Source organism: Eleutherodactylus coqui, chromosome 1 (genome assembly GCF_035609145.1).
Source record: "Eleutherodactylus coqui strain aEleCoq1 chromosome 1, aEleCoq1.hap1, whole genome shotgun sequence".
NCBI lineage: Eukaryota > Metazoa > Chordata > Amphibia > Anura > Eleutherodactylidae > Eleutherodactylus > Eleutherodactylus coqui.
The window spans coordinates 232,314,038-232,339,522 of NC_089837.1; the positions used below are offsets into that span (position 1 = coordinate 232,314,038).

At 43.1% G+C, this 25,485-nt stretch overlaps 1 protein-coding gene across 6 annotated transcripts in view; it reads left to right on the forward strand.

Moving 5' to 3' along the window:
* LOC136631913 (heat shock factor protein 2-like) overlaps nt 1-25,485 on the forward strand; it is a 69,256-nt gene that overhangs the window by 16,250 nt on the left and 27,521 nt on the right. For all 6 annotated transcript variants that reach the window (XR_010793096.1, XR_010793097.1, XM_066606402.1 and 3 more), the window contains exons 4-7: nt 3,097-3,248; nt 5,198-5,261; nt 9,669-9,718; nt 14,408-14,480. Coding sequence is in view for 4 of the 6 variants with exons in the window: in XM_066606402.1 (XP_066462499.1) it covers nt 3,097-3,248; nt 5,198-5,261; nt 9,669-9,718; nt 14,408-14,480 (339 nt within the window). In the remaining 2 variants the exon portion in view is untranslated. The remainder of the gene's footprint in view (nt 1-3,096; nt 3,249-5,197; nt 5,262-9,668; nt 9,719-14,407; nt 14,481-25,485) is intronic.

A 25,485-nucleotide genomic window follows, 5' to 3' on the forward strand; every position in this document is an offset into this window, starting at 1 on the left:
AACTATACATATATCAAAATGTCCAACAAACTGAAGGACCCATTCCTATACTTTTATAGTTAATTTTTAAAATTAGTATATTTACACTAAAATTACATTTTATTACCCCTAATAAAACTAAAAAAGGGGGAAAAAAATTCAGTCAAAAAGATACAAAAAAATTGCCCTATATGTCATGGTGGGGGAAAATGCATCAAAAATAATTTTGGTAGCTGAAGATGGTGCAGCAAAACCACAACATAAGTAAAATCCGTAAGTGACTAGTTCTTTTAGGACCAAAACACTCTGGTCCTTAAGGGGTTAAAGTGCTTTTGGTGTGAATCATTATGGGCTATCAAGATGAGACTAGGCCTCTTGGCTTTTACTTAAGTTGACCCAAACATAATGTGACCCATAACGTGAATCCCAGTCCGTGGCTCTAACATATCCTTTATGAGGAATCTGGAAGACCTAAGGGCCCTTGCACACTTGTGTTTTTGTAACGTTGTGATATCGCTGCTTTTTTTAAAACGTGAATGTCAATGGGACTTTCTAATGTTAAAACGCATCACAAGTTTGAGATTTTTGTGCGGTACGTTTTTAACATTAGAAAGTCCCATTGACATTCGCATTAAAAAAAGCAGCAATATCAGTGTTAAAAAACGCTGTTGTGCAAGGGCCCTTAGAGTGGGTACACTGAGGCATTGTCTTTGCAGCTGAATGGCTTTGTTGTATCCTGTGACATGCAGAGACAACACCATAGTTCCCAGGTCTGTTTCCCCCAGGTTCACCATGTCTGATTATAGCGGCCATGATGCTGTGGTGAATTCAAGCTGACAACATTAATTGGTTCCGTCGGGGTCTCTGTATGTCATTGCAGGAATATAGAGACTGCACTGTTTATGCCCTCAAAAATACCAAAATGGCCAGTTTTTTTTTTTTATCGCAAAAGTCAATGGAACTTTCTCATGTTAAAATCGCATTGCAATGTGTGTGTGTTGTGCTAAAAAGGCTTCATAGGGAAACATGGGAGATAAAAAAAATCGCACATCACAGAAAGATAGGGCAAGCAATGTTTTTTTTTTTGTTTTTTTTTTTTTTTCTCTCTCAACATTACATCAGTGAAAACCTCACAAATGGGAAGGAAGCCATTGTAAAACATTGGTTTCAAAATAAGCTTTTTTTTTTTTTTTTTTCTTTTTTCTTTTTTCTTTTACTGACTATTGCATCAGGTGAAAATCATGCAATTTTTCTCTCCCGTGTAAGGCCAGCCTAAGTGGGTTGTTTCAGTGGCATGCCATAAATGTATGTATGTCGGTGCAGGCAGAAAAGTTGTGCTTGGGCCATTTGGGCCTGTGGTGTAATAACTTGGACCAGAGAACTCCTGATCCTAGCTGGCTAACACCTTCTATGTCCTGGACAATAGTGATCAGGCATCTAAGTGGTTAGAGGTAGGGGTGGTCCCTGTCATCTTATCACAACCACCCCTATGCGCAATGTTGATCTTGTGGTGCTGCTGGGTGATGGATCGATAGATTACTCCATTACAGCTGCCACTTGTTGAACGGCGTTTATAGGCCAGCAACTTGAGATTGTTGGGGGCCGTTTATTCCGATGGTGGCTGCCAACAAAGATTCCTGTTTTACATACAGCAATTGCTAGAGTTTTACTGGTCAAGTAACCACAAACTTAAACCACACCATAATTCAATTATCGTGGCAACGATTGTGGACATTGGGTAGTGGCTTTATTGCTCCAAGAAATCAGAACGACTTGTTTGAAACAAAGGAAACTGCATAAGGGTCCTTTTTAGAGCAGGCGATTATCCTTTAAACAGGGGAGTGATGTCACCACTGGCTTGTTTGCTCTCGTGCAGTCTGTTTAGACAGGCAGACACATCCTTGGCTCTTTTTTTTGGGAGACTGGAAGGGGGATTTTACACACATGGTGGTTTTACTTCCGTATTTTTCTCTTGTTTGTTTATTTTTTTTATTAGGGGTGAAAGGCTAAAAAAATTTTTTTTTTAACTAGTACATTTATTTATTCTAGCCTAAAGTACAGGGATAGGTTCCTTATTTTGTTTTGGACATTTTCATATGATTTGTATAGTCTGGGATTACAGGGCGCATACAGCTTTGGGTCGTTCTTTCTCTTTTTTGTTTTTTTAAATGTATATTTATGTTCTGAAATTTAAAAAAAATTTTTTTTTTTTCTGTACATCTAAGGCCCCCAAGACCTCTGTGGGTCATTCACATTGTATTTTTATTTCTTTATTTTATTTCACACTTTTCCCTGTAACTGACGCTCCTATGGATGCCCCAGCTAGTGGGAAACATCCCTGTAGTGACATCGGTCACAGGTTGATCAGAGTCTATTAGGACCCTGCAGCTCTGCTGTAACAGGGATCTCCCAGTGGTCACATGATCGCCAGGTCATACAGCAGAACTAATTCTTCTGCTTTTAGTCTTTATTACATGGCACTCATTGAGGGTTAAAGCCCAGGACCGTACGTCATAAATTTACCATCCTTTTTCCTTAAGGGGTAAACTAACCGATAAGCGAACAAGCCAATGATGGTTTTTATGCCTCCATGAAATAAACAATCAGCTAGTGTTCGTCTTCCAGTCATTGACTCACATTTAGACCAAACTACTATCGTCCACTTTGGCTAATTAGAACTATTTAATTTCTTTTAAAAACGATAATGGTTCCGTCTAAAAGCACCCTAACCTGTAAATCTGACGACAGTACTTACCTGTACGTGTCCTGTTGGAAAACCGGGTGTAAACAATATGATTGCAGTGATGTCGTTCCTGTGACAAACTTGCATACAGCAAAAAATCAACAGGGCAGAATGTTGCATGCAAAATCAACTTTGCTAGCATCTTGGAGGATGAAAGAAGTTTATGTTGCACCCAAGATGCTGTCCTGGCGATTCTTATATTTTCTACGCCTGAGGGTGCTGTGCATTCTTCCGGCTGATGAGGAATGCTGGACTATTGGTTTTGGCTAGGCTTGCATACAGTGAGTTTTTGTACAGGTCCCTTTAATAACTATGTAAGATAAACTTCTCCTGGTTAAGACTGGCACTTATTATATATAATAACTTTCTGCCAGGTTCAGGTTCAGGTTCCGGTTCCTGTCCCCCTTATTGAGGAAGGTAAAACTGGACCAGATGGGCCAGATGACATGCAGAAAATCTTAACCTTTCTTCATCAGCTGCAAGCAAGACAAGATATCCTTGATACAGCTGTCGAATCGTTGAAAAGGTAAAACATGTTTGTATATATTAATAAAAATTGTAATGTTGAAGAATGGGGTGTGAGTGTCTGGTCACATCACAAGTAGTTAAAAGTAAGCGAAGAATTGCTGATCAGGAGTCCAGTATGTATGTAACAATTTGCTGTACTGGGGCTTTTGCTGCATGGTTGAGTACCGTGTCCAAGACTCACAACAGAGAGCCGCATTACAAAGCTGTAAATATCCCAAGCTGTGCTGCATGCATCATCTGGCTGCCGGCACCTAATGCATGTTTAACTCTCACAGATTTGAAATTTGCACTGTTTTGCTATTACTTATATACTTGTTACCAGAATCTATCTCTTTGAGAATGAGTCTTGGGTCCCCATGACTGGAGGCCATTTAGACTTGTGCGTCTTGCGGCATTAGGACGGCCCATTTTCCAAGCCTGTGTACTTTTTTTGAATGAAAAATCTTCTTGGTGTCTCTCAGCCTCTTCTTCGTGTCTCTCAGCCTCTGCTTTCTGCATTCCTACATATTAATGGTCTTCTACTAGCCATTTTCATAATAGTCTGGCTACTATTTGCTTCGAATGCAAGTGGTTTTCGTAAAATCGTTGTTAATTTTTAGTTGTATTTATAGTTATCAAAACTTTATATTTTCTTTTTAAACTATAATTATCCAGTAGAATGCACCAAGATTTGAATTCAAACAATATGATGCACAGAAAAGTTCCACAAGTTAACCTGTGTTGCATCATAGTTCATCTACCCCTGAGAACTATCATATTAGTAGTCCAACTATTGTTTGCGGATTTGGTTAATAAAGCAAATTCATTTAAATATTTTTGCACTTTGGCTTCCTGTTTAAAGGCCCAATTACACGCAAAGATAGTCTTTCAAATGATTGAAACATTGAAAGTTTGAGCAATCTTTTTGAATAAAGTGTTAATGGCCTTCAGGGGCCATTAACACTTTATCGTCTTCATTTGCATGTAAAAGGTATCCAAGAGCGGTTTGCAAAGCCCAGCTGTGTGCACAGCTTCATTGTGCTTGTCGCAAAAGCTGGCAGAATTCAGGGTTAACTGCTGGCTCCCCATGGAGATAACAGCCTGAGGTCCTACTGACTGATAAAGGTGTTTGCTTTATCTCCAGTAGCTGAACGATGGATTATAAATTCACCTTAAAAAAATCATCGTTCAAATATAACGTGCCCAATGCCCGCGCTTACATGTAACTATTATCGCTCAAATTTGGTTGGGTGAACAAAATTTTACCAATCGTTGCATGTAAATGGGCCTTAAGCCAGGTGAAGTATAAACTGCTGTTTGAAAGAAATTGAGCTTTGCATCAAAACTTTCTGTCCAAGACAGAAGAGCGTTCCGCAGCTAATTACACCCCATGCAAAATAAATGGTAAGTAGGGTGATCACCTTGATGAGAGCAGCGCTGCACTATCCCTATACAAAGAAACCCTAATATACAGTCCTAAAACGGTCTGCTCTGTCCCTACACGTGTCGCCCACTCCTTGCCTCTTCAGGGTACAATAAAGTATGGCTTGATATCATATAACAAGTAAATAGAGGATAACTTGCATGGCAGTTCTGGTACCATATTTCTGGTGGAAGAGGCAATTGCATTTAGTGTACGTACTACCATCACTCAGTGTGTCTATTGTAAATCAGGGCCTCTTAACTAATTTTTATTAGAATGGTCGTTACCCCCTCCTTTTCTGCTCGGTTTCTGGCGATATGTCCTGTGATGTTGCTATGGGTCTACCGTTGTCTGCAGTGTGCTTCAAGACTAGAGGGTCACTTTAAGCTACACAACTTATGTAGATTTTTGCATAGGATTCCATTATCCAGATATTAGACCTGATTAGAAGGCAGATTTTTTACACTTGTTCTCTAAGGAGGAAGCAAGCATCCCTATGCATCTTTCATCTAATCCATAAAGCAATCCTTTTTTTCTTTCTAAAGGGAAAACGAGGCCTTGTGGAAAGAGGTCCTACAGTTACGACCAACACAGCAGCCGTTTGAAACTGTAAGTATTTAGTAGTTTTCGGCTGTAGCTGAAGAGATGTCTAATGCAGGTTTTGGACACAATGAGCACCTCACGATTCTCGTTTGCCCGAGCGAATGAGCTGGTGACATGACCACCCACGTGTTCCTGCTTGGGCAGCCTGTTTACACTGCATGATTCTCCTTGAGTAGAATGCAGTTCTCATTAATGAACGATCAGCGTTTAAAGTGCCCGAGCCGATGCTAAGTTTTATGCCAGCTGAAACTGAATGACAAATAAGAACCTCACAATCCTAGTTCGTCATTCAGTTGTTGGCTCACGAATATCGTTCAGTTTCGCCCATTCAAATGATTATCTGAACGATAATTGTTTAGTCCAAATGCAGCATTAAGGGCTTATTTAGACGACCGTATATCGGCTCGGTTTTCATGCCGAGCCGATATACGGTGTCCTTGTCTGCAGGGGGAGGAGGATGGAAGAGCCAGGAGCAGGAACTAAGCTTCCCGCCCCCTCTCCACCCCTTGCAACTGTTTGCAATTAGAGAGGGCGAGACGGGGGCGGAGCCAAGTCCCGCCACTTAGCTCTACCCCGTCCCGCCCCTCCCATTGCAAATAGTGGCAAGGGGCGGGAGCTCAGTTCCTTCTCCTGGCTCTTTCATCCCCCCCCCCCCCCCCCACACTTCCCTCCTGCAGACAAGGATACCGTATATCAGCTCAGCGTGAAAACCGAGCCAATATACAGTCGTCTGAAATAGCCCTAAGGGTAAGGAGACATGCTTTTAGTTACCAAGTTGCTGTGGTTGAAAGATGCTTCTGTTAACTGCATGTTTAAAGACTACATAGTACTATTGTGTAGTATAATGTGTAAGTGAAGGCCCATTCACTCGCAACAATTGTCACTCAAAATTTGTTCAAATGGTTGAAAGTGGGCAATTATCATTACATGCAAACGGGGGCAGTTGTGCATTATTCTTTCACTTCCCGTTTAGCACTGGGTTTTAGCTGGTATAAAAATAGTCATCAGGCTATTTAAAATTCGTTCCATTTGAATAGAAATCAAGTATTTTGAGCGGCTTGACAACTTGAGGGGAGTAAATAATGTACTCATTGTGCTTGCCTTGAATACATGATGAGCACATTGTTTACTCATGCTGGGAGAAGTTGGTGGAATCCTGCCAGCCAGATAATCCCTCATATGACCACACGCCCACCTGAGCAAGCAACTAGTTCTACTTCTACTAAAGTTTAGTTTAGCTAATGGGGGAAATAGAGTTGATTCCAAGCCATTATCTGTACGTGTAATTTTATGCAAAAAGTCATCCTTTCATTTAGTCGTTCAGCCGTTTAAACGATTATCGTTGCGTGTAAACGGCTCATTGGTCTGTCAGATACATTTGGATTATATGTGCATAATTTGAGAACTCTTGCCCGAGACAGAGAGAAACTTATATCTAAATGCTGTGGAATATGTTGGCGCTGTATAAAGAGATTTATCTAAACGTTTATGCCCTATTTACTTAGGGCATCATTTGTCCGACAGCTCACCCCTATGTGAGGGTGCAGCCATTGGCTGAAAAATGAGCAAATGCTCATTTCTTGGGTGATCACATCTGTTATGCAAAACCAAAATTGTGGTTGCCTGCCGCACATTATCCTTCATAAACTGATGCTGCTGACAAAAATGGACCAGTATGTGCCCAAATGATCTCAGTTGGGAGAGGTAAGAGGCCTTGCACTAGCCAAACTAGGATCCTACTGCACACTAATGAGGGGCAAAAACCCTGAAACAGCTGCCTGTGTATGGATTCTGGCTTCGTTCTCAATTCCCAGTCATTGCTCTACAGACCTGTTTAAAGGGTCAAGCATTGATATGAAGCAATGCTGCCGTCCAATAGGTGGCGCTGCAGAGGTATTATTCAATTTTCCTCATTTGAATGATCCCATTAACAGTCGATGCACATACGTTAGTGCTAGATTACTCAATGTAGATGGAAGTGCCAATCTGCTTTTAGAAATGTCTATTGGCAGATTTTCTGTCAGGAACGAGTGCAAATGTAAAAGGCCTTTAAGGGTATCCACTTGCAGTGGTATATCGCAGCAGAGAGACGTAAAAATGCTGACCCTCAGCAAACTCACTTATGGTTCTAGAAAACCTGATTAAAAATAAAATAAAATAAAACAAGATTAAAATAAAATGTTCACTTGAATTTCAGTATGATTGTTTAGCTCTTTCTCGCTAAAGTGAAATAGATAGATTTTAATTAAATTTTTTTACATTCCTTTTCTGGCAAATTGTTACGTTTTATTTAGGCCTAATTCTTCATTTCTAGGAAAGCTAATTGACAGCCTGTATGGCTGCAATATCTGCTTCCATAGGTGTTACCCCAGTATGTCTTACTATGGAACTCTCGGCCACAGGATATTATGGTGACAGAATCCAAAAGGGGTCTAGTATTACAAGGCTGAGATGCTGACTGAAAACTACCTTCCTCGGGATCCACCTTGTGGGATAATGAGTTAAACTTGATTGACTTGTCTTTTTGAGCCTTTCTAACCTGTTCCTAACTACTACTGTAACGCGTCTCTATCCCTAGTTATAAAGGGGATAATTTCCTGCATATTAGCCCTTCATCACTCTAGAAAGTTGGCCAACTCCTGCTCCTTGGAATCATTAGGCTTTCTTACATTTGAACATATGCCTTTGATACTAGAGGAGTCATTTAGCTGGAGGAACCCTCCTTGCTTTTTGGTACTTCACAAATTGCTATGTAGCAAACTGATTTGCACCATCATGCAGCCTGTAGTGCCCCTTTTACTCTTCTGCAAGGTCTCTGTAAGCATTCAGAAACTTGAGTAATAGCTCAACTTCCATACAACAGTTAAAGCGGTTGTACCAGAATTACAATGTATCCCATACACACAGAATGGGGTACAACTTGCTGATCACGGGGCTCAAACAGGAGTCCTGTGTCCCCATCTGCCTGTTAGTGTGGAGCACGGGACCCACAGTAAGGATGCAGTGGACACAGGGCCTCCAAGTCACCCCTTTATTTGTGGATAACTTGTAATTTTGGTATTACTCTTTCAACTGAAAACCTTGATGTGAAGCAGGGGAATTAAATTTTCATGCAAGTAGGACTTGGCGATATGGCCTAAAATTAAAATCTAGTGCTCCCTCCCTATATATATCTATCTATCTTTTTTTTTTTTTTTTGGAGATTACGTCACTGAAAATAGTACAATTCAGATAATTTGTATATATTAAGGAATTGTTGTGTATGCAATTCTTTTGTCAGAAAAGATATAGATGGATAGATATTCTTTTCTATCGTATTCTCCTTTCTTAATTTTAATCAGTTTTTTTTTCTTTTGTGTATTTTAGCTTGTTCTGCAAATAAACTTATTTTCTGACAAAAGGGAATTGCATGCACAACAACTCCTTAATGTATACAAATTATCTGAATGGTACTATTTTTGGTGACCTCATATCCAAAAAAAAAACGTAATAAATGATCAGAAAGCCACATGATCTCCAGAAATAGTACCAATAGAAACTACAAGACCTGTGGTGTTAAAAAAAAAAAAACAATTAACCCTTACATAACTGTATCGACAGAAAAATAATGGCAAGAAAAAATTCTTCCAACTTCCGGGGAACCGGTCAGTAGCTTGTCTAAAGCTCCATAAACTAACTTATGGTGCAGTTAGTGCAGATGATGGGGAGCCGGGTGAGGGATTTTTTATTTTATTTTTTTTACTCATCCACTTCCTGGTTCGCACGTTGCCTGCTTATAAAATCTGTGTGCCAGCCAAAAATCTGATTTGGACACTGGGCAAAATGTAGATGATAGGCACAGTTATCAGAAATCGGTAGGGCAAACCGAATTCATAGGTATAACATCATACTCTCCATTTTCAGCATATGAGGCAGTTACCAGCATGTGCTCTAGCCTTCCATAGAGCAATGTGGGGCTTTGTCTGTTAATTGATAAGATCATGCGGTGAAACTGCGTGACAAGAGCCAGTCATAGGGAGCGTTCATTCCAATGCCCCCCACAGATATTCCCATCTCGTCTACTGCTGTGGGCCCATACGAGGCTGCTAATCACATGTATGAAGCAATCAATCATCGCATCTTCTCTGACTCTTCAGCTGGTTTCTTCTCTCCTCCTAAAGGCTCCTACCCACTTGCGTTTTTTTAAAGAGATCGTCAATGGGACTTTTTAATGTTAAAAACGCATCGCAAGTTGGTACTTTGTGATTTTTTTTTTTTTTGCGATGCGTTTTTTTAACGCAAATGTCAATGGGACTTTCTATTGTTAAAAATGCAAGTGTGTGGGAGCCCTTAAGCCGATATCTTGTGAAGTTGTATGGAGCCCTGTCTGCACAGTTCTACATCTTATAATAGCACTTTCTGCTTTATTTGTAGGTTACAGCTTCACAGTCGTTTGAACAAATAGCCACTTTGCAAGCAACCCAGTAAGTACCCCATAATCTAACTTATGCTGCGCTGAAAATCTTGGGTAGATTTACCCAGAAAAGTCATGAGCTGCCAACACAAACTAACCTTCGGCTGCCTTCACATGGTTTTACATCCAGCGCTGACACTTGGCATTTTCTATCCCGCTGAAAAGACAGCGCTAGATATAAAATTGTGATTGGCAAGCCCGTTCTTTCTAAAGCATCATTCATCAGCAAGTTGCTTCTGGATGGTTGGGAGAAGTTGCCCTTGGAGGATGATTAGATACTGTTCTTTAATCATGGCAGAATTGTGAATGAGCCCACTTCCTTCGATGAACAGCAACCAATACATGAATGATCTCAGAATTCATGCCTCACTGTTGGCATGACACAGGACTCATGGTAGCGCTCACCTTTTCTTCCAAATGTCCCAAACAGTCTGAAGTGGGGCTTCATCAGAGAAAATCACTTTGCCCCAGTCCTCCAGCAGGCTGCCTCCAAAAGTCATCCCCTTCCTGAGCCAGATCTGCAGTGGTGTTAAATCGATCCCGCAACTAAGAGCTTCCGCACACTAAAAATAAGTGTAAAAAGGTTTACTAATTTAAGTTAAAGAAAAAACCCTTTGCCACAACTGTAATAGAATCTAAATGATAAAAAATACATGTTTAGAAATAAGCAGAGTCCGCAGCAGCATTGGCTGCGAACTTTGTTTATTTCTGCTTGCTGACGTCTTTGAGCTTTTGGATCCGAACTCCTACTGCGGCGTGCATTCAATTACCTGGTCCTACCTTATTGGTATTGTGGAGCAGTGCTGCTTGTGACCAATTTATACGATAAATACATATTTGGTATCGCTGCGTCCGTAAAAGTCCGAACTATCAAAATAACGCATTATTTAACCCACATGGTGAACGCTGTCAGACAAAATAAACAAACACCAGAATTGTGCTTTATTTGGATACCTGGTCTCCAAGAAAAAAAAATGTAATAAGCAATTAAAAAGTTGCATGTCTTCAAAAATGGTACTAACAGAAACTACAGGATGTCCCGCACAACATGAGACCTCGCACAACTATGTCGAAAAAAAAGGAAAGATATTATGAATTTGGGATCGTAGTAATTGTACTGACCAATAGAATAAAGTTAACAGGTCATTTTTTTGCATTGTGTATGATGTAGAAACCTGACTCGCTCTACGATGGCGGAATTTAGTTTTTAGTTTTTTTGTTTTTTTTCCATTCCACTCCACTTAAATGTATGTGGTTTTTTTGTTTTTTTTCTTTTCCCTGTACATTTATATAGTACTTTAAATAGTACCACTGAAAAAAACAAAAATGGGGGTGGGTGGTGCATGTGCTTAAAAGGTTAATATTGCTGCTAAAAAGAAAAATCTGATGCCCACTATTATCTTATGACACTTTGACCCGGATGGCATATTTTTTTTTCTCTGTTTTTATTTTTTTCACATGTCATTGAGCCTGCGTCTAGATGTCCTTGTGTGTCATGAGAACAATAGGGTTGCCATTCTGTTGTTCCTCCGCCTGAGATTACTTTGCAGCAGATTCTAAACTATTAGTCTGCCTTTCCATTAAAAAGACAGTGTTTCATTTTTAACTGCACATCGCTGCTGAAATAAGTTGTTTTTTCCCCCCAATCTCTCCCTTCGTGACGGCATCAATGGAGGATGGTTCCCACCTTATGAGATTAAATGGCTCCTCCCTACTACACTCCCCAGTGTTTCCTGTCCCTACAGAAGTATAAAGCAGAGTGCCTCCGGAATGGCAATTCAAACTTAGACTGATTAGGGTCTGATGCCTCCTCTGCATAGGAGTCCCCTGACACTGCTCTGGGCTTCCTTGCTAGTTACTCCGGGAGCCCATCAGACTGAGATTGTAGGCTTCTCAACCCGTACCTCTCCTCCAGGCTAGCAGACCCGCACATTGGACAGGCTGTGTCCACACCTACCGGCTGAGGTAGCTTTTGGGGCCGTCCCTCTCCTTCCACTGGCCGTATGGCAAATGGGAACTTCATCCCTAACTGAAATTCAAACCATAGCTATGCAACGCTGGGCTGGTAGGGGGGAGACTTATTCTTTGTAGAGCAGTGGCAAGATATTATCCAGAATCCATAGTTATGTCAAACTCTGCATAATAACATTCAGTAATATTTGAAGAAGTTTTGTACATGTAGTGTGCCTCAATGTCTGGACTCGTCAGAGCCTGAAATTTCATCAATACTAGAGTTCCTACAAGATGGGTTGGCATTTTTTTAAGCTGTAGTATTTTAGTAGTACAAGTTTCTACACTCCAGCTGTTTGTTTTTTAAATTTCATTGTTGGACAACAAAATGTATCAGCGGGCTCTTTTTAAAACACTATGGCCGCCTGCAGACGAGCGGGTCGGATCCGGCAGCGAGAAATCTCGCCGCGCGATCCGACCCCAGAGCCTGCAGGGACGAGCGCGTACTCACTCGCGCCTGGCGCCCCCGGCTCTTTGATGTGCCGGCGCATGCGCAGACTGGAGCCGGCGGCCAGGTGAGTGCGTGCCCCGCAGGAAATTAGAACATGCCGCGGTTTGTTTGCCGTGCGAGATTTCGCGCGGCCAAACCGCGGCCGTCTGCATAGGAGTGCGTATTGTAATGCACTCCTATGCAGACTTTCAGCGGCGGAAATCCCGCGGGAAATCCCGCGGCGGGATTTCCGCTCGTCTGCAGGCGGCCTTAACCTGTGCAGCTGCCGTGTGGGTCTTCTCTATCGCGGCCAGATCTTCCTTCTTCTGCATGGTGCATGCGCTTGGCATGCCAGCCAGCATGCTGCGCACATGCGCCGTGCTTTTTCTTTTAAACTTCCTGCAGATCTGCTGGATGAACGCAGTGTCAGCTGTGTCTGTGCCGTGGATTGGACGACTTCCATTGACGCACAGGGTTTTCCCACGCGTGCGATTTGCACGCCGGGTAAAAAATGACATCTGCAGGTATTTAATTACCTGCTGATGCCCAATGAATGCCTATAAGCATATTGAACTACGGATCATCCACATGGATTCCACAATTCAATTTTGCCCATGGGCATGAAGCCTTTAGGCCACATTTAGAATTAGACCTGCCATCCATTCGAAAGGTTGCACCTGGGATTTAACAACTCATCTAACTGGTGCTTCAAAAAGTGCCCTGCCTTTTGTTAAAATCAGCCATTAAATGTGTTTATAGTATCCAGCAGAGATCTATTCCAACTTCATTCAAGGTGGGTTCTACAGGAGCAGCCTCTTCCTCCTGGCCTGAGAGAGGAGATGCATCCTTTGTGCGGATGCGCAGAGCAGTGACATGGGCAAGCCCTTACACCTCCAAAGCATTCTACATGAGATGTCATTTGGATGTATATTTCTGAAGGCAACAATGCCACCCTAGTAGTCGCTTATCTGATACGTCTCCATTGGTTCTGTCGTGAAGGAGGCGTAGTGGACATGGGGAAACAGAATTAATGGTAGAAATCGTTCCCCAAGTCCCTCCCACTTGTACATCCTGTATCAATCTTTGGAAATGATGCCCCTTTTACACGGACACAGAATCTTAATGATTCTCGTTTGTCATAGCGAACAACAAGCTGACGTCCTCACCGGCTCGGGCTAGCCTGTTTAGACTGTTCTTGTTGAGAATCAGGCAGTTCTCAAGCACTAATCGTTCAGTGTTTCCTATTCCTATGTGAATCCCTGAACGATCTGCGCTTAAACTGCAAAGGTGACTGAGCCGGCGCTGATTTTTAAGCTGACTGAAACCTAAATGATGAACGAGAAGTGCCCGATTTTCCTGTTAGCCATTCAGTGATTGGCTTGTGTTTAAACAGAACGATTATAGTTTGGTTTTGCTCGTTTGAACAGTAACCATTCTGTGTAAATGCAGCTTAAAGGGGTTGTCCCACGGCAGCAAGTGGGGTTCAGCACTTCTGTATGGCCATATTAATGCACTTTGTAATATACATCGTGCATTAAATATAAGCCATACAGAAGTTATACACATACCCCCTCCGGTGCTGGCGTCCCTGTCTCCATGGCGCCGACTAAAGCTGCATTCTCCTTTCATTAGACGCGCTTGTGCTGTCCGGTCTTCTGCTCTGTTGAATGGGGCCGCTCCGGCGTGCTCACGCCGGAGAGCTGGTCTGCGCATGCGCAGAAGAGATGTGCGGCGCGAGCACGCCAGAGCGGCCCCATTCAACAGAGCAGAAGACCAGACAGCACAAGTGCGTCTAATGAAAGGAGAAGGCAGCTTTAGTCGGCGCCATGGAGACGGGGATGCCAGCACCGGAGTGGGTAAGTGAATAACTTCTGTATGGCTCATATTTAATGCACGATGTATATTACAAAGTGCATTTATATGGCCATACAGAAGTGCTGAACCCCACTTGCTGCCGCGGGACAACCCCTTTAAGCCTTGCATCAAACTGGGGTAGTTGAGGAATAATTGGGAAATGTAGTGGGCTGCTTCTCCCTCTGGGGGCTCTGTCTACAGAAGCTGGGGTGCTTTCTCCATTGATGCTGGCGTTTTGAAGGGCTTGTGTAAACTGAAATAATGTTAGGAATGATTTTCTGTTTCCCTCGAATAATGGCGTTAAAGTTCTCTTAAACTTTTTTTACTTTGTCAGTAAAATGATTTTAAAATGGTTTTGTTTCGGATTTGTAACAAAATAATAACTTTACCTTTTTTGTGTTTTAGGCCACTCATGATTGATAGCAGCGGAAACTACAATCAGCTGGCCATGTCCAAAACATCTCAAAATGCTGATCAGGTAAAGCCTTCAATTAAAGTGCGTGTCTTTTAAAGTTCAGAAATTTTATTTGGCTTTGTTGGAAATATTGAATAGTGTTTCTATAATACACAGGTAAGGTTATCACGGTCTTTAGGAGACCTGATGTCCTATCAATACAGAAGGCCGTTTGGGTTTGGGTATGGAGAAGTTGGTTTTATTTGAAGATGGGCACAACGGGCAAGTTTTATCAACTGTCACAGAATGGGTTCTAACTTTAAAAAAAAAAAAAAAGTTCATATCAGGTTTTTTTAACTTTATAAAGGGAACACCTTATGCATTTCATCTTTATTAGGCCTCCTTCCCACGAGCGTGACGGGGTCCGCCGCGTAATATTACGCAGTGAAGCCCGTCACGGCGCCCCCCAGAGCCCCTATACTTACCTGCGGGAGATAGCGTGAAATCGCTTCCCCGCCCACCACCGCCGCGTCACCGCCCACCACCGCCGTGTCACGTGCACGGCCGGCCGCGTCATTTGGCGTCATATGACGCGCGGCGGTGGGCGGGAAAGCGTTTTTTCACGCTATCTCCCGCTGGTTACAGCGGGAGATAGCGTGAACGGACGGCTTCCATTGACTGCAATGGAAGCCGTCAGTGCGTACAGCCCGTCCTCACCCGCAGAAAATAAAGCATGCTGCGGGTGAGGACGGGAGAAATCGCGGTGCGTAATTCCGCGCTGGAATTACGCATCGTGAGCATTGTGCTATTAGGTTCAATAGAACCTAATAGCTGCGGGCAACGCAGCGGATTTTCGCCGCGAATTACGCGGCGGAAATCCGTTCGTGGGAAGGAGGCCTTACTCAGACTTGTTTGTAGAAGAGAGAATGAATTATTTTTTTAAATATTAGCTTATTAATGATAACTTTTTTTTAAAGCAGACGTGTTACTACCCTGTTTCCCTGAAAATAAGCCCTAGCATGATTTTTCAGATTTCTTGAAATATATGCCCCACTCTAAAAATACACTCAAGTTGCATTTAAAAAAGTAAATTAGTGTTCAGGCAGCTATACATGTAAAAAAGTAAAAGCTTTTGGAGCAAAAATTAATGAGACTGTCTTTATTTACAGGGAAACTGGGTATGATTAGCAAAAAAGCAAATCTCCTTACCTAAAATGCTGCTTGTGCTGAGAAATTCCTCAAGTGCTGGACATTAACGGTCGGTCTGTCTTCTAGTTTTTTGTCCGCTGCCTTTTAGGTAAACTCTGTCTCTAGTTTTAGATAACTATACACTACAGAGGAAGTTAGATTAGTGTCATGTTTCCCATAGAAGTCAGTGGAGAGGAGGGTGGATGGTGAAAGCTGCTGCAGAGGGGGAGACACTCGCACAGACATGCTGCTGCAGCTAATAGCTGTGTAGATGTGAATTTAGTAAAGAGTAAATCACTAAGTACTTCTGTGTAATGTTCCTCTTTGTGTACTGCGGAGAGTTAGGGAGCAGAATCTGCAGTTTCTATCCATGCCCAGTGTATAGAAGACAGCATAGCAACTTGCCTCTGTCCACCAGCTCAGGGAAGATTGAAAATTAAACAACCCTACTGCCTGCAGAGGGGAAAACTGGTTCAAATAGAGACGTTTATAAGGACTTTTCACACGGCGTATATTTTACACACCTAATACAGACTGCTTAATTTGCACTGGGGTATTTATGCATTTTTCACATGGGGGGGGGGGGGGGGGGGAAGCAGCATGTCCTATTTTGGTCCATTAAAGTTAAGGGGATTGTGTTAATATACATGATACATGTGTATTTCCTGCATGTAGGTGCATGCAGACAGGAGGAATCTACAGGACTTTCTTGCATTTTTTTTCTTGTGTGCACAAACATGAAAAATGCAATGAAATTGCGCACAAAAAAAAACGACACAAGGTCCAAAAATGCAGTGTGTATTTTTTTTTTCCCAGTACGTGAAAACGCATACGCCTAGGTGAATGAGCCACAAGTGTAACTACTCCTCAACGTGTCAATGGAGCTCTATGCACTATGATGATGTTTCTCGCCTTCCACCTTGTTAGCACAGAGTTTACCTACCTTGTAGGGTGCCTGGGTAGGGCTGTAAGAGCTGTGCCACCACCAATGAGTTGCTGAAGAGAGTGGCATGGAGATGGCACCCACTCCCTTTGCTTGTGCTGGCTGTGTCCTCCAGGGAAAGTAGAGAGGCTGGCCACATTAAAATATGTTCGGCCCGTTGGCCTTGAGTTTGACATGTTTACGTAGAATGTGCATCAGGGTATGTCTGCTTGGTAAGAAGAAATGAATGTCATTCAATGGATTGTCATAGACTAGGATTGTGGAGAAAGTATAACTTGAGCATGCGTCTCTCCTTTATGGTGTACATCCCGAAAAAGACAATGTACATTTGAACAGAATGCTTATGCATTTCAGATCAGCATCTTTTGGTCCTTCCTCAGGCTGTGACTGTCCTATTCGTCTGAATGGGACTTTCATAAATTCATGTTCTTGCTGCAAATAACAACGGGTCCTTTTTTACAATGAGCAATTTAGGATAATGGATAACTTGCTGATCAATGGGGTTCTCACTGCTGCGACCCCCCCCCCCCCCCCCCCATCCTTTTTATCTCTATCCTCTCACTGTGGTTTGTTACTGCACTCCCCTTCAGTGAGGAGGAGACCCGATGGCGCGCTGGTTATGCAAATTAACTAGCAATACATGCAGTTTCAATGGAAATGCAGAGATACCCATGCGGCTCCATTTACAGTTACGTCACTACAGGGAAAGAAGCAACCCACGCAGTGACAGTAGAGTGGGACACTGGAGCTCTGTTCTCCAGATCAGCGAGGGTCTCGGCAGTGATCAAATCAAACTTAGATTTATGATCAAGTCAAAGTTCAGTCTATCCCCAAGCAAGATGTCAGAGTGGGCAACTACACGGCATACACATCGTTGCGCTCGTACCAAGGCAGCCTCACTCTATCAATGTGCACCAAAGCATGGCTGGCTAGCCGACCGCCCAGAGCGAACAATAGTGCACATGCCTGAAGCCTCGGCTCTTACATACACTGTGTGTGAGCCGGGCGTGCACGTGTGCGTAAGAAAACTCGTGGCAAGCCATCGTCAGGGAAACAGCAGTGACAGGTTAAAGGTAAAATTGGTCCATTAATGGGCTGATATAGATCTATAGCTGTTATAGTTTCTAAAGTGCATAAAAAGTGGTCCCAATATCTTTCTAGATGATTAGGCTTATTAGGGGGTACTCGCCAATTAAAAGGATAATCCCCATAATATTACCTATTAAAATGAATGAATGAAACTACAGCTGTATAGACCTTGCCCAGTCCGGGCGCTTGAGGATTGAAACTGGCCGGTCAACTCCCCAGCTAGGGGTGGGTGTATGAGCCTAAATGCTCAGCATCTTTCATATAAGATCAGTCAATAGAAGACAGGAACACAGTGGTGGTGATCAGATAATCGTGCATGTGGTAAAAGTGCACAACTAATAAATTGACAATAACTGACCCTCTCCATAATCTATCCCTGATGCTGACCATAACACTGGACAACACTGTCCCTAAATATCACTAAAGATATCCATAATGGAAACCTTCTCTGAAACGCTGACCCTGACAAGAAAAGTGGGTTCTAAGAGCCAGAAACAGAAAACCAGCTTGATCAAAGTTGACTTATAAAGCAAGACAAGACTGACTAGAACTAACCACAGGAAAAAGACTACCTTGACATGGAACAAGATACTACCGTAGAAGCAGACAAGGAATATGTGACAAGTCATGAGTATTTAAAGAGCATTTGGCTAATAGGAACTTCTCTGCCTACAAATGAGCCTGGGCTGCAGCAGCTGACCAATTGCGATGGATCAGATGTAGGACAGTTACATAGCAACTGCTGCGACAACAAACTGGAAGCAGGAGAATTCTAGCTGAACATAATATGCGCATGCTGACGTAAATGCAAGTGTTCCGGTTATGTGAGGCACTGGCCAATTTAAAATATGTGGTGAATAGTTTGCTATACCAGTTTTTTGGGTGGTTGTTTTTTGTTTTTTTTGGCCAAACCCATGGCAAAATGGTGCTGGGTTTCCTTTTTTTTAGATACACAATATACAGTCACAGGCATCCTTTGTCTTGTACACCTAAGTAGGACATTCAAGAAACCATGCAAAATTTTTCAAAAATGTATACACCAATTGCCCCACTCATGTAGCCCGTTTTGGTGTAAGCTGCTTTCCCTAGACAGAAATAAAGCGAGAAAAATACCCGTGATAGTGAGAGTTATGTCATTCCAACACTATATTTTCTAGACTTTTGTATCAGCAATCAATTGTTTAGTATTCAACTTATTAACAACTAAACCAACTGATCAAATCTATAGGTGAGTATTAGGAATGTATCATTTATTTTCATCTCTGGTTGTTTATCGATCCATTAAACACTACATTACAAAATCCAGCATTATAGGTAGCATCTAAGTAGAGCTTTTCTTCCAATATACTGTTATGTATGCCGTGTTGTAAGAAACCCAACGTTGCCTCACTCCTTTGCCAAAGTGTCTCTTGTGCGCAGATATCGTCCAGTTTCTCCTACGCCATATGCTAATGAGGCCAGGACTGTCCAAGCGGCTGTCTCTCTGTCAGCAGTCCGGGCTCTCTTTTTCTGTTAAAAAACACCCCCTTTCTTGCTGAATGACTCCTCCAGCTTTTCCCGCTAGAAGTGTTATGCCTTCCACCTCCAATGTGCTTGCGTTGCACTGACGCGGCGTGATGTCAGTCTGGCCTGAGAGAGTCACTGTGCATGTGCCCCTCTCTGAGGGTATGTGGCTTGGCTGCTGGACTGAATGGCTGCCTAGTGCAGTACGCCTGAACCACCAGGATCCAAAAGCAACATTTCAGCTGCTAAACACACAGCTACACGGGCCTCACCTGTTGCTTACACCTCCAGGATGCTGCAGAGGGGGAAGCGGTCAGCCGTTAATCCAGGCACAACACCTCGGAAAGTGGTCCAGCGGACACCCAAGTAGAGGTCTGTACAGCTGCTACATCATCATTTATCAATCACTCGACCACGCGGCGCATGTGGCATCTTCTCCTCCTGCTGATCCAGAGCAACAAAGACTGGACACTCTGAAAGGAACATCTGACGCAAAGGTGAGCGATTCATCACATACCACTGTTGCATCCTCACCCTTAGCAGACATCTTTGATAAGATCTCCGTGACTAACACATTGTTCATGGATAGCACCATGTGAGCCATGTTGAAGGCTCTACAACTCTCCATACAATCCAATTTTGTTCAGCTTATCGATGCCACCAATTCTTATCACCATGGCAGAATGTATAATTGACCACGTGGAGACAAAGATGGACTTTGCAACGTCACGTAATTCCCTCATTGATGCACATTGCAACGTGGAGTTGAAGCTTGAATGACTTAGAACAAAGGTGGCTGAGCTGGAGGACAGGTCCTGCCAGAACGTGAGATTCTGAGGGTGTCCAGAAACTGTGTCTGCCCCTGAGCTTATGCAATATCTACATCGCCTCATGCAAGCATTGTTGACTGAGTGTGCGGTACAGAACTTGATAATGGGGCACACCACAGACTCCATAGCCTTAAACACTTGGAGGATCGTCTACCAATGGATGTTCTGGCTCGTGTCCACTTCCACATAAAGGAAAAATTACTGGATGCTGCTAGGAAAGCTAATCCGCCTACCTGCGCCGTTTAATTCCTGTCTTTATCGACAGACTTATCTGCAGCATCCCTAGCTCAAAAGCAGCAGTTACTCTGTGACAACATTCAGGACAGTTTTGATCACCAAGGACAACGCTGATTTTGTCATCCAATCTTTGCAGAGAAGGAAACGTTAAAGTTCAATTGCTTTTAAAAGGTTGTTTCCATCTTTCAAAGACGCTAATAAAATCCCGCCGCCGTGATCAGAAGATTTGGGCATTGTGAAATCCCATAAGTAATCTGGGAACTGTTTCATATGCCTTGTTGGTGTGTTGCTGCAAATGAACAAAACCAGGAAGTCTGAGAACTTATACCCCCAAACAAGCTTTGCTGCTTGAAGCAGTTGTATTTCTTTGTTCTCTCATAGTACAGTAAGACTGTTTCCCCTTAATATTGTATATTTTTGTTCCCTACTCTTCTCATTAAAGTACACATATTGGCTCGTCCGGCATACGGAGTACGCTCCCACGCAGCCAACCTTCCACAACTTGGAATTGCTGTGTCACTATGCCTTATCTATTTCCTGTTTAAACATGGTGATTTAAGATTGTATCGTTAATGTTTAAGGGCAATCAAAACCATTACGTGATCCGACCGTGCAGCGATTTTATGTTTAACCATTGAGGAATATTATAATCAAACGCCTACATACTTGTGGGGAAGTAATGATTTTTGTTTTCTCAGCTTGGACACAAACCTAGTCTCAAAAGGGACTTAAAGGGGTTGTCCCGTGAAAGCAAGTGGGGTTATACACTTCTGTATGGCCATATTAATGCACTTTGTAATATACATCGTGCATTAAATATGAGCCATACAGAAGTTATACACTTACCCCCTCCGGTGCTGGCATCCCCGTCTCCATGGCGCCGACTAACGTTGCCTTCTCCTTCCATTAGATGCGGTTGCGCTGTGCAGTCTTCTGTTCTGTTCAATGGGGCTTCTCCGGTGTGTTCGCGCCGGAGAGCTGGTCTGCACATGCGCAGAAGACCTCAGCGGCGCGAGCACACCGGAGAAGCCCCATTGAACAGAACCGCAAGCGCGTCTAATGGAAGGAGAAGGCAACGTTAGTCGGCGCCATGGAGACGGGGACGCCAGCACCGGAGGAGGTAAGTGTATAACTTCTGTATGGCTCATATTTAATGCACGATGTACATTACAAAGTGCATTAATATGGCCATACAGAAGTGTATAACCCCACTTGCGTTCACGGGACAACCCCTGAGGTAAATTCTGATGTCCTATGGAACACACATTTCAGAGGCTCGTTCATAAGATTAGGACACTAGTAAAATAAGAACTAAAAGCTTAGAGGAGATGCTCCATAAAATTAAGGCCCTTGAAACACAAAATGAACACAAACACAACAAGTAGAACTGTTTCAATACAGGCAGACACCCCAAAGTATATTGCTCCAAATTTTTGAGAGGAAACCAAAGAATCAAAGCCCAGTACTGCTCACAAAACAAATCTAAGAAGCTATTAGGGTCTCGTCTTAAAGCCCAGCGTCCTAAATCTTGGATCCTATACCAGTTAGATCCAAATAACACAGGGAAACTAAAGGATCCAACAGATATAACAAATGCTTTTAGAAATTATTCAGCTCTATGTAACCTTAAGGATGATCCCTTTACATTTCCCAGTACAGCCCATCAATCTGTTCATCTGGTTTTGCAAAAGCTTAATTTACCTACCTCTTCCGCGGGTCGGAGAGAATCTCTCGACTCTCCACTCACAATATCGGAAGTACTTAAACATTCCTTGCCAGTGGGTAAATCACCAGGCCCAGATGGATTCGTAAGTGCTCCCAAGCAATGGTATCTCCATATACGTATAAAACTTTTCAGCTAGAGGTCACAGAGGGTTCTTTTCCAAAGGAAAGCAAACAAGCTCCGGTAGTTACCCTTTCTAAATATTTGCTTCTAGACTGGCACCTATTTTGCCAACATTAATTAGGGAAGATCAAGTGCGATTCATGAAAGGCCACCAAGCACCAGGCAAACATGGAGAGTACTAAATACTAGTGCTGTTGGTCTAGCACTAGTCCATAGGGAGAACACCTTCAAGAGGTCCTAATTGGAGATTGAGAGGAGAAAGTAAAGATTGTGGACTTATTTTGTGAGTTGTGCCAGTTATTTAAATGAGTATTATACCCAGTGGTTCTTTTTTTATTTTAAAGACTGCCAATAAAACACGTTTTTGACACTCCTTTAGAAACCACTGATTATAGTCCTACAAGTAAGAATTAAATAGAAACATGACAAACATGAGCACAGATGTCAGTGCTATAAAATATAGAATTAAGGGGCAATGAATTTAAATATAAGGGGCAGTACAATTGTATTGTGTTTTAATAATGTAGAAACAAAGGAAACCTTTGTTAAAATATACAATTAAAGGAGATGTCCCGCGCCGAAACGGGTTTTTTTTTTTTTTTAACCCCCCCCCCCCCCCGTTCGGCGCGAGACAACCCCGATGCAGGGGTTAAAAAAACCACCCGCACAGCGCTTACCTGAATCCCGGCGGTCCGGCGTCTTCATACTCACCTGCTGAAGATGGCCGCCGGGATCTTCTACCTTCGTGGACCGCAGCTCTTCTGTGCGGTCCACTGCCGATTCCAGCCTCCTGATTGGCTGGAATCGGCACGTGACGGGGCGGAGCTACACGGAGCCGCTCTCTGGCACGAGCGGCTCCATAGAAGACTGCTGAAGACCCGGACTGCGCAAGCGCGGCTAATTTGGCCATCGGAGGCCAAAAATTAGTCGGCTCCATGGAGACGAGGACGCTAGCAACGGAGCAGGTAAGTATAAAACTTTTTATAACTTCTGTATGGCTCATAATTAATGCACAATGTACATTACAAAGTGCATTATTATGGCCATACAGAAGTGTATAGACCCACTTGCTGCCTCGGGACATCTCCTTTAAATTGAATGGCCGCCAAAGAAGGTTGAAGGAAGCTATTTGTAAATATTTTTTGAGACTTTAGGTTTTAATTGAACTGATTTTTCCAGGTTGGCGTTCAGTCCTAATGGGACTAGACGTATAAAGTTTATAGATCCAAAACCTCTCCGTGTTTTTTTTTTTTTTTTTTTTTTCCATCCATCCAACATATTTTCAGCATCCAGTGAGGTGTGTTCCACTGCTGTAACAGTAAAAACGATGAAATCAACAATTATGCGCTAAAAGGCAGTGTCTAGAAGCAATTTAAAAAAATGACTGGTGGTATTAGACCTATGGTTATTAACTCTAGAACGCAGGCATTGTGTGGTCCTATGTATTGCGAGCTGCATGTACATTCTAATGACAACTGAGCAACCACACAAGACCTTTCCTATAAAATTCTTCATAAATTCAACTGCCTTCATTTTTATGTTAGAACAGCACTTGCATCTCCCAATTCCGCATCGATAAATGCCAACTACACCGGAAAACAAGGCATTTTTCATTGTATCTGTTTTTCTTATTTTTTAAGCTAGTTGGGGGCAAGGATATTTAACATGTGCTCTCTTGAATGTCAATCCTTATCTTTTAGGAAAGGATCTTTTAAAGGAACGTCCCAGTGTTTTTCTAGAATTTTTCAAATAATGGTATGGCGTATATGTAGTGACAATATTATGATACCATGGTTCCCTGAAAATAAGACCCTGTCTTATATATAGTGTTGCCACAAGAGGCGCTAAGTCTTATTTTGGGGGGATATCTTAATATGCTTAGCAGGCTCAGTCTAGGTGCCTCCTGCTGTTCTCCGGAGCTCCGACACGCTAAGCCGTGGCATTGATTGGCCAATTCCTAAATCCCACCTCCACAACGTAATAGCTGTGATTTGGCTAAGCAGTGGTCGAAGAACAAATCGCAGCGTCACATTGATTCATCGAACACTGCATTGATTGCTTCTCGAGCGCTGCTTGGCCAATTGGAGCGATCGCTTGATGGAGGTGAGGTTTATAATTCCCCTAACCAGGAAGTGATCTTCTGTGGGTGAATGAGGACTGCAGGACGCCCGGCGGATGATACGGCTAGGTAGAATAGCCGCTTTTTAAAAATGCTTTTATCGTCACATCTCCTATATTTTTTTTGCTTTTACAGTTTTAAGTTATCACTAGAGATGAGCGAGTATACTCGCTAAAGGCAATTGCTCGAGCGAGCATTGCCTTTAGCGAGTATCCCCCCCCACTCCAGACGGAAGGTTCGGATGGCGGCGCGGGGGAGCGGTGAATAGCGGCTGTCAGCAGGAGGGAGTGGGGGGGAGAGAGGGAGAGAGAGATCTCCGCTCCGCTCTCCCCCGCAGCTCCGTGTCCGCTGCCAGCACCCGAACCTTCCGTCTCGAGCGGGAGATATACTCGCTAAAGGCAATGCTCGCTCGAGCAATTGCCTTTAGCGAGTATACTCGCTCATCTATAGTTATCACAATTTGAGTACAGCAGAAACACGTCTAGCTAACAAGGTGCTTACAAATGATAGATTGATAGAAGAACTTGGCATTCCTGATATTTGTGATTCACTGTCTAGCTACGCATGTATTTCAATTGGCCCTATGTTGGAAGCTTGAAACTTGGACACCCTGAATACACACAAATCTCACTTAAATCTGATCATAACTAGAGATGAGCGAGCATACTCGTCCGAGCTTGATGCTCGTTCGAGTATTAGGGTGCTCGAGATGCTCGTTACTCGAGGCGAGCACCACGCGGTACTCGTCTCGATTAAACGAGCACTGACCGTTGAATTCAATGGAGCCGGCAATACAGCCGGCTCCAATTGAAAGCAATGGGCTGCCGGCGATCGCGGGATGAATTGTCGGGAAGGGCTTAAATATATAAGCCCTTCCCTGCAATTCATCCAGAAATGTGTAAAAATAAAAAATATATATATATACTCACCTGGTCCCGGCAGACGGAGTTCAGCGCAGCCGGCGGCAGTCCTCCTGAACTGCTCTGAACAGCTGTGAGTAGTATTCAGCAGCCGGGGATTTAAAATCCCCGCCTGCTGAATGAGCTGCCTCTAATTGGTGGGTGAGTGACTGCTGCCTCTCATTGGCTCAGCGCAGGGACCAATCTGAATTCAATGGGCTAACATCGTTCTTCTCTGCCACAGCTGTTACAGCTGTGGCAGAGGAGAACGATCTTTATGCTGACAGTGCGGGGGAGGGGGGGGGGTCTCACTCTTGCCACTATTGTGGCTTAATAGTGGGACCTGGGAACTTGAGATGTAGCCCCTCGCCTGCCCTATCCGTTTCTGTGTCGTTCCCATCACTTTCTTGAATTTCCCAGGTTTTCACAAATGAA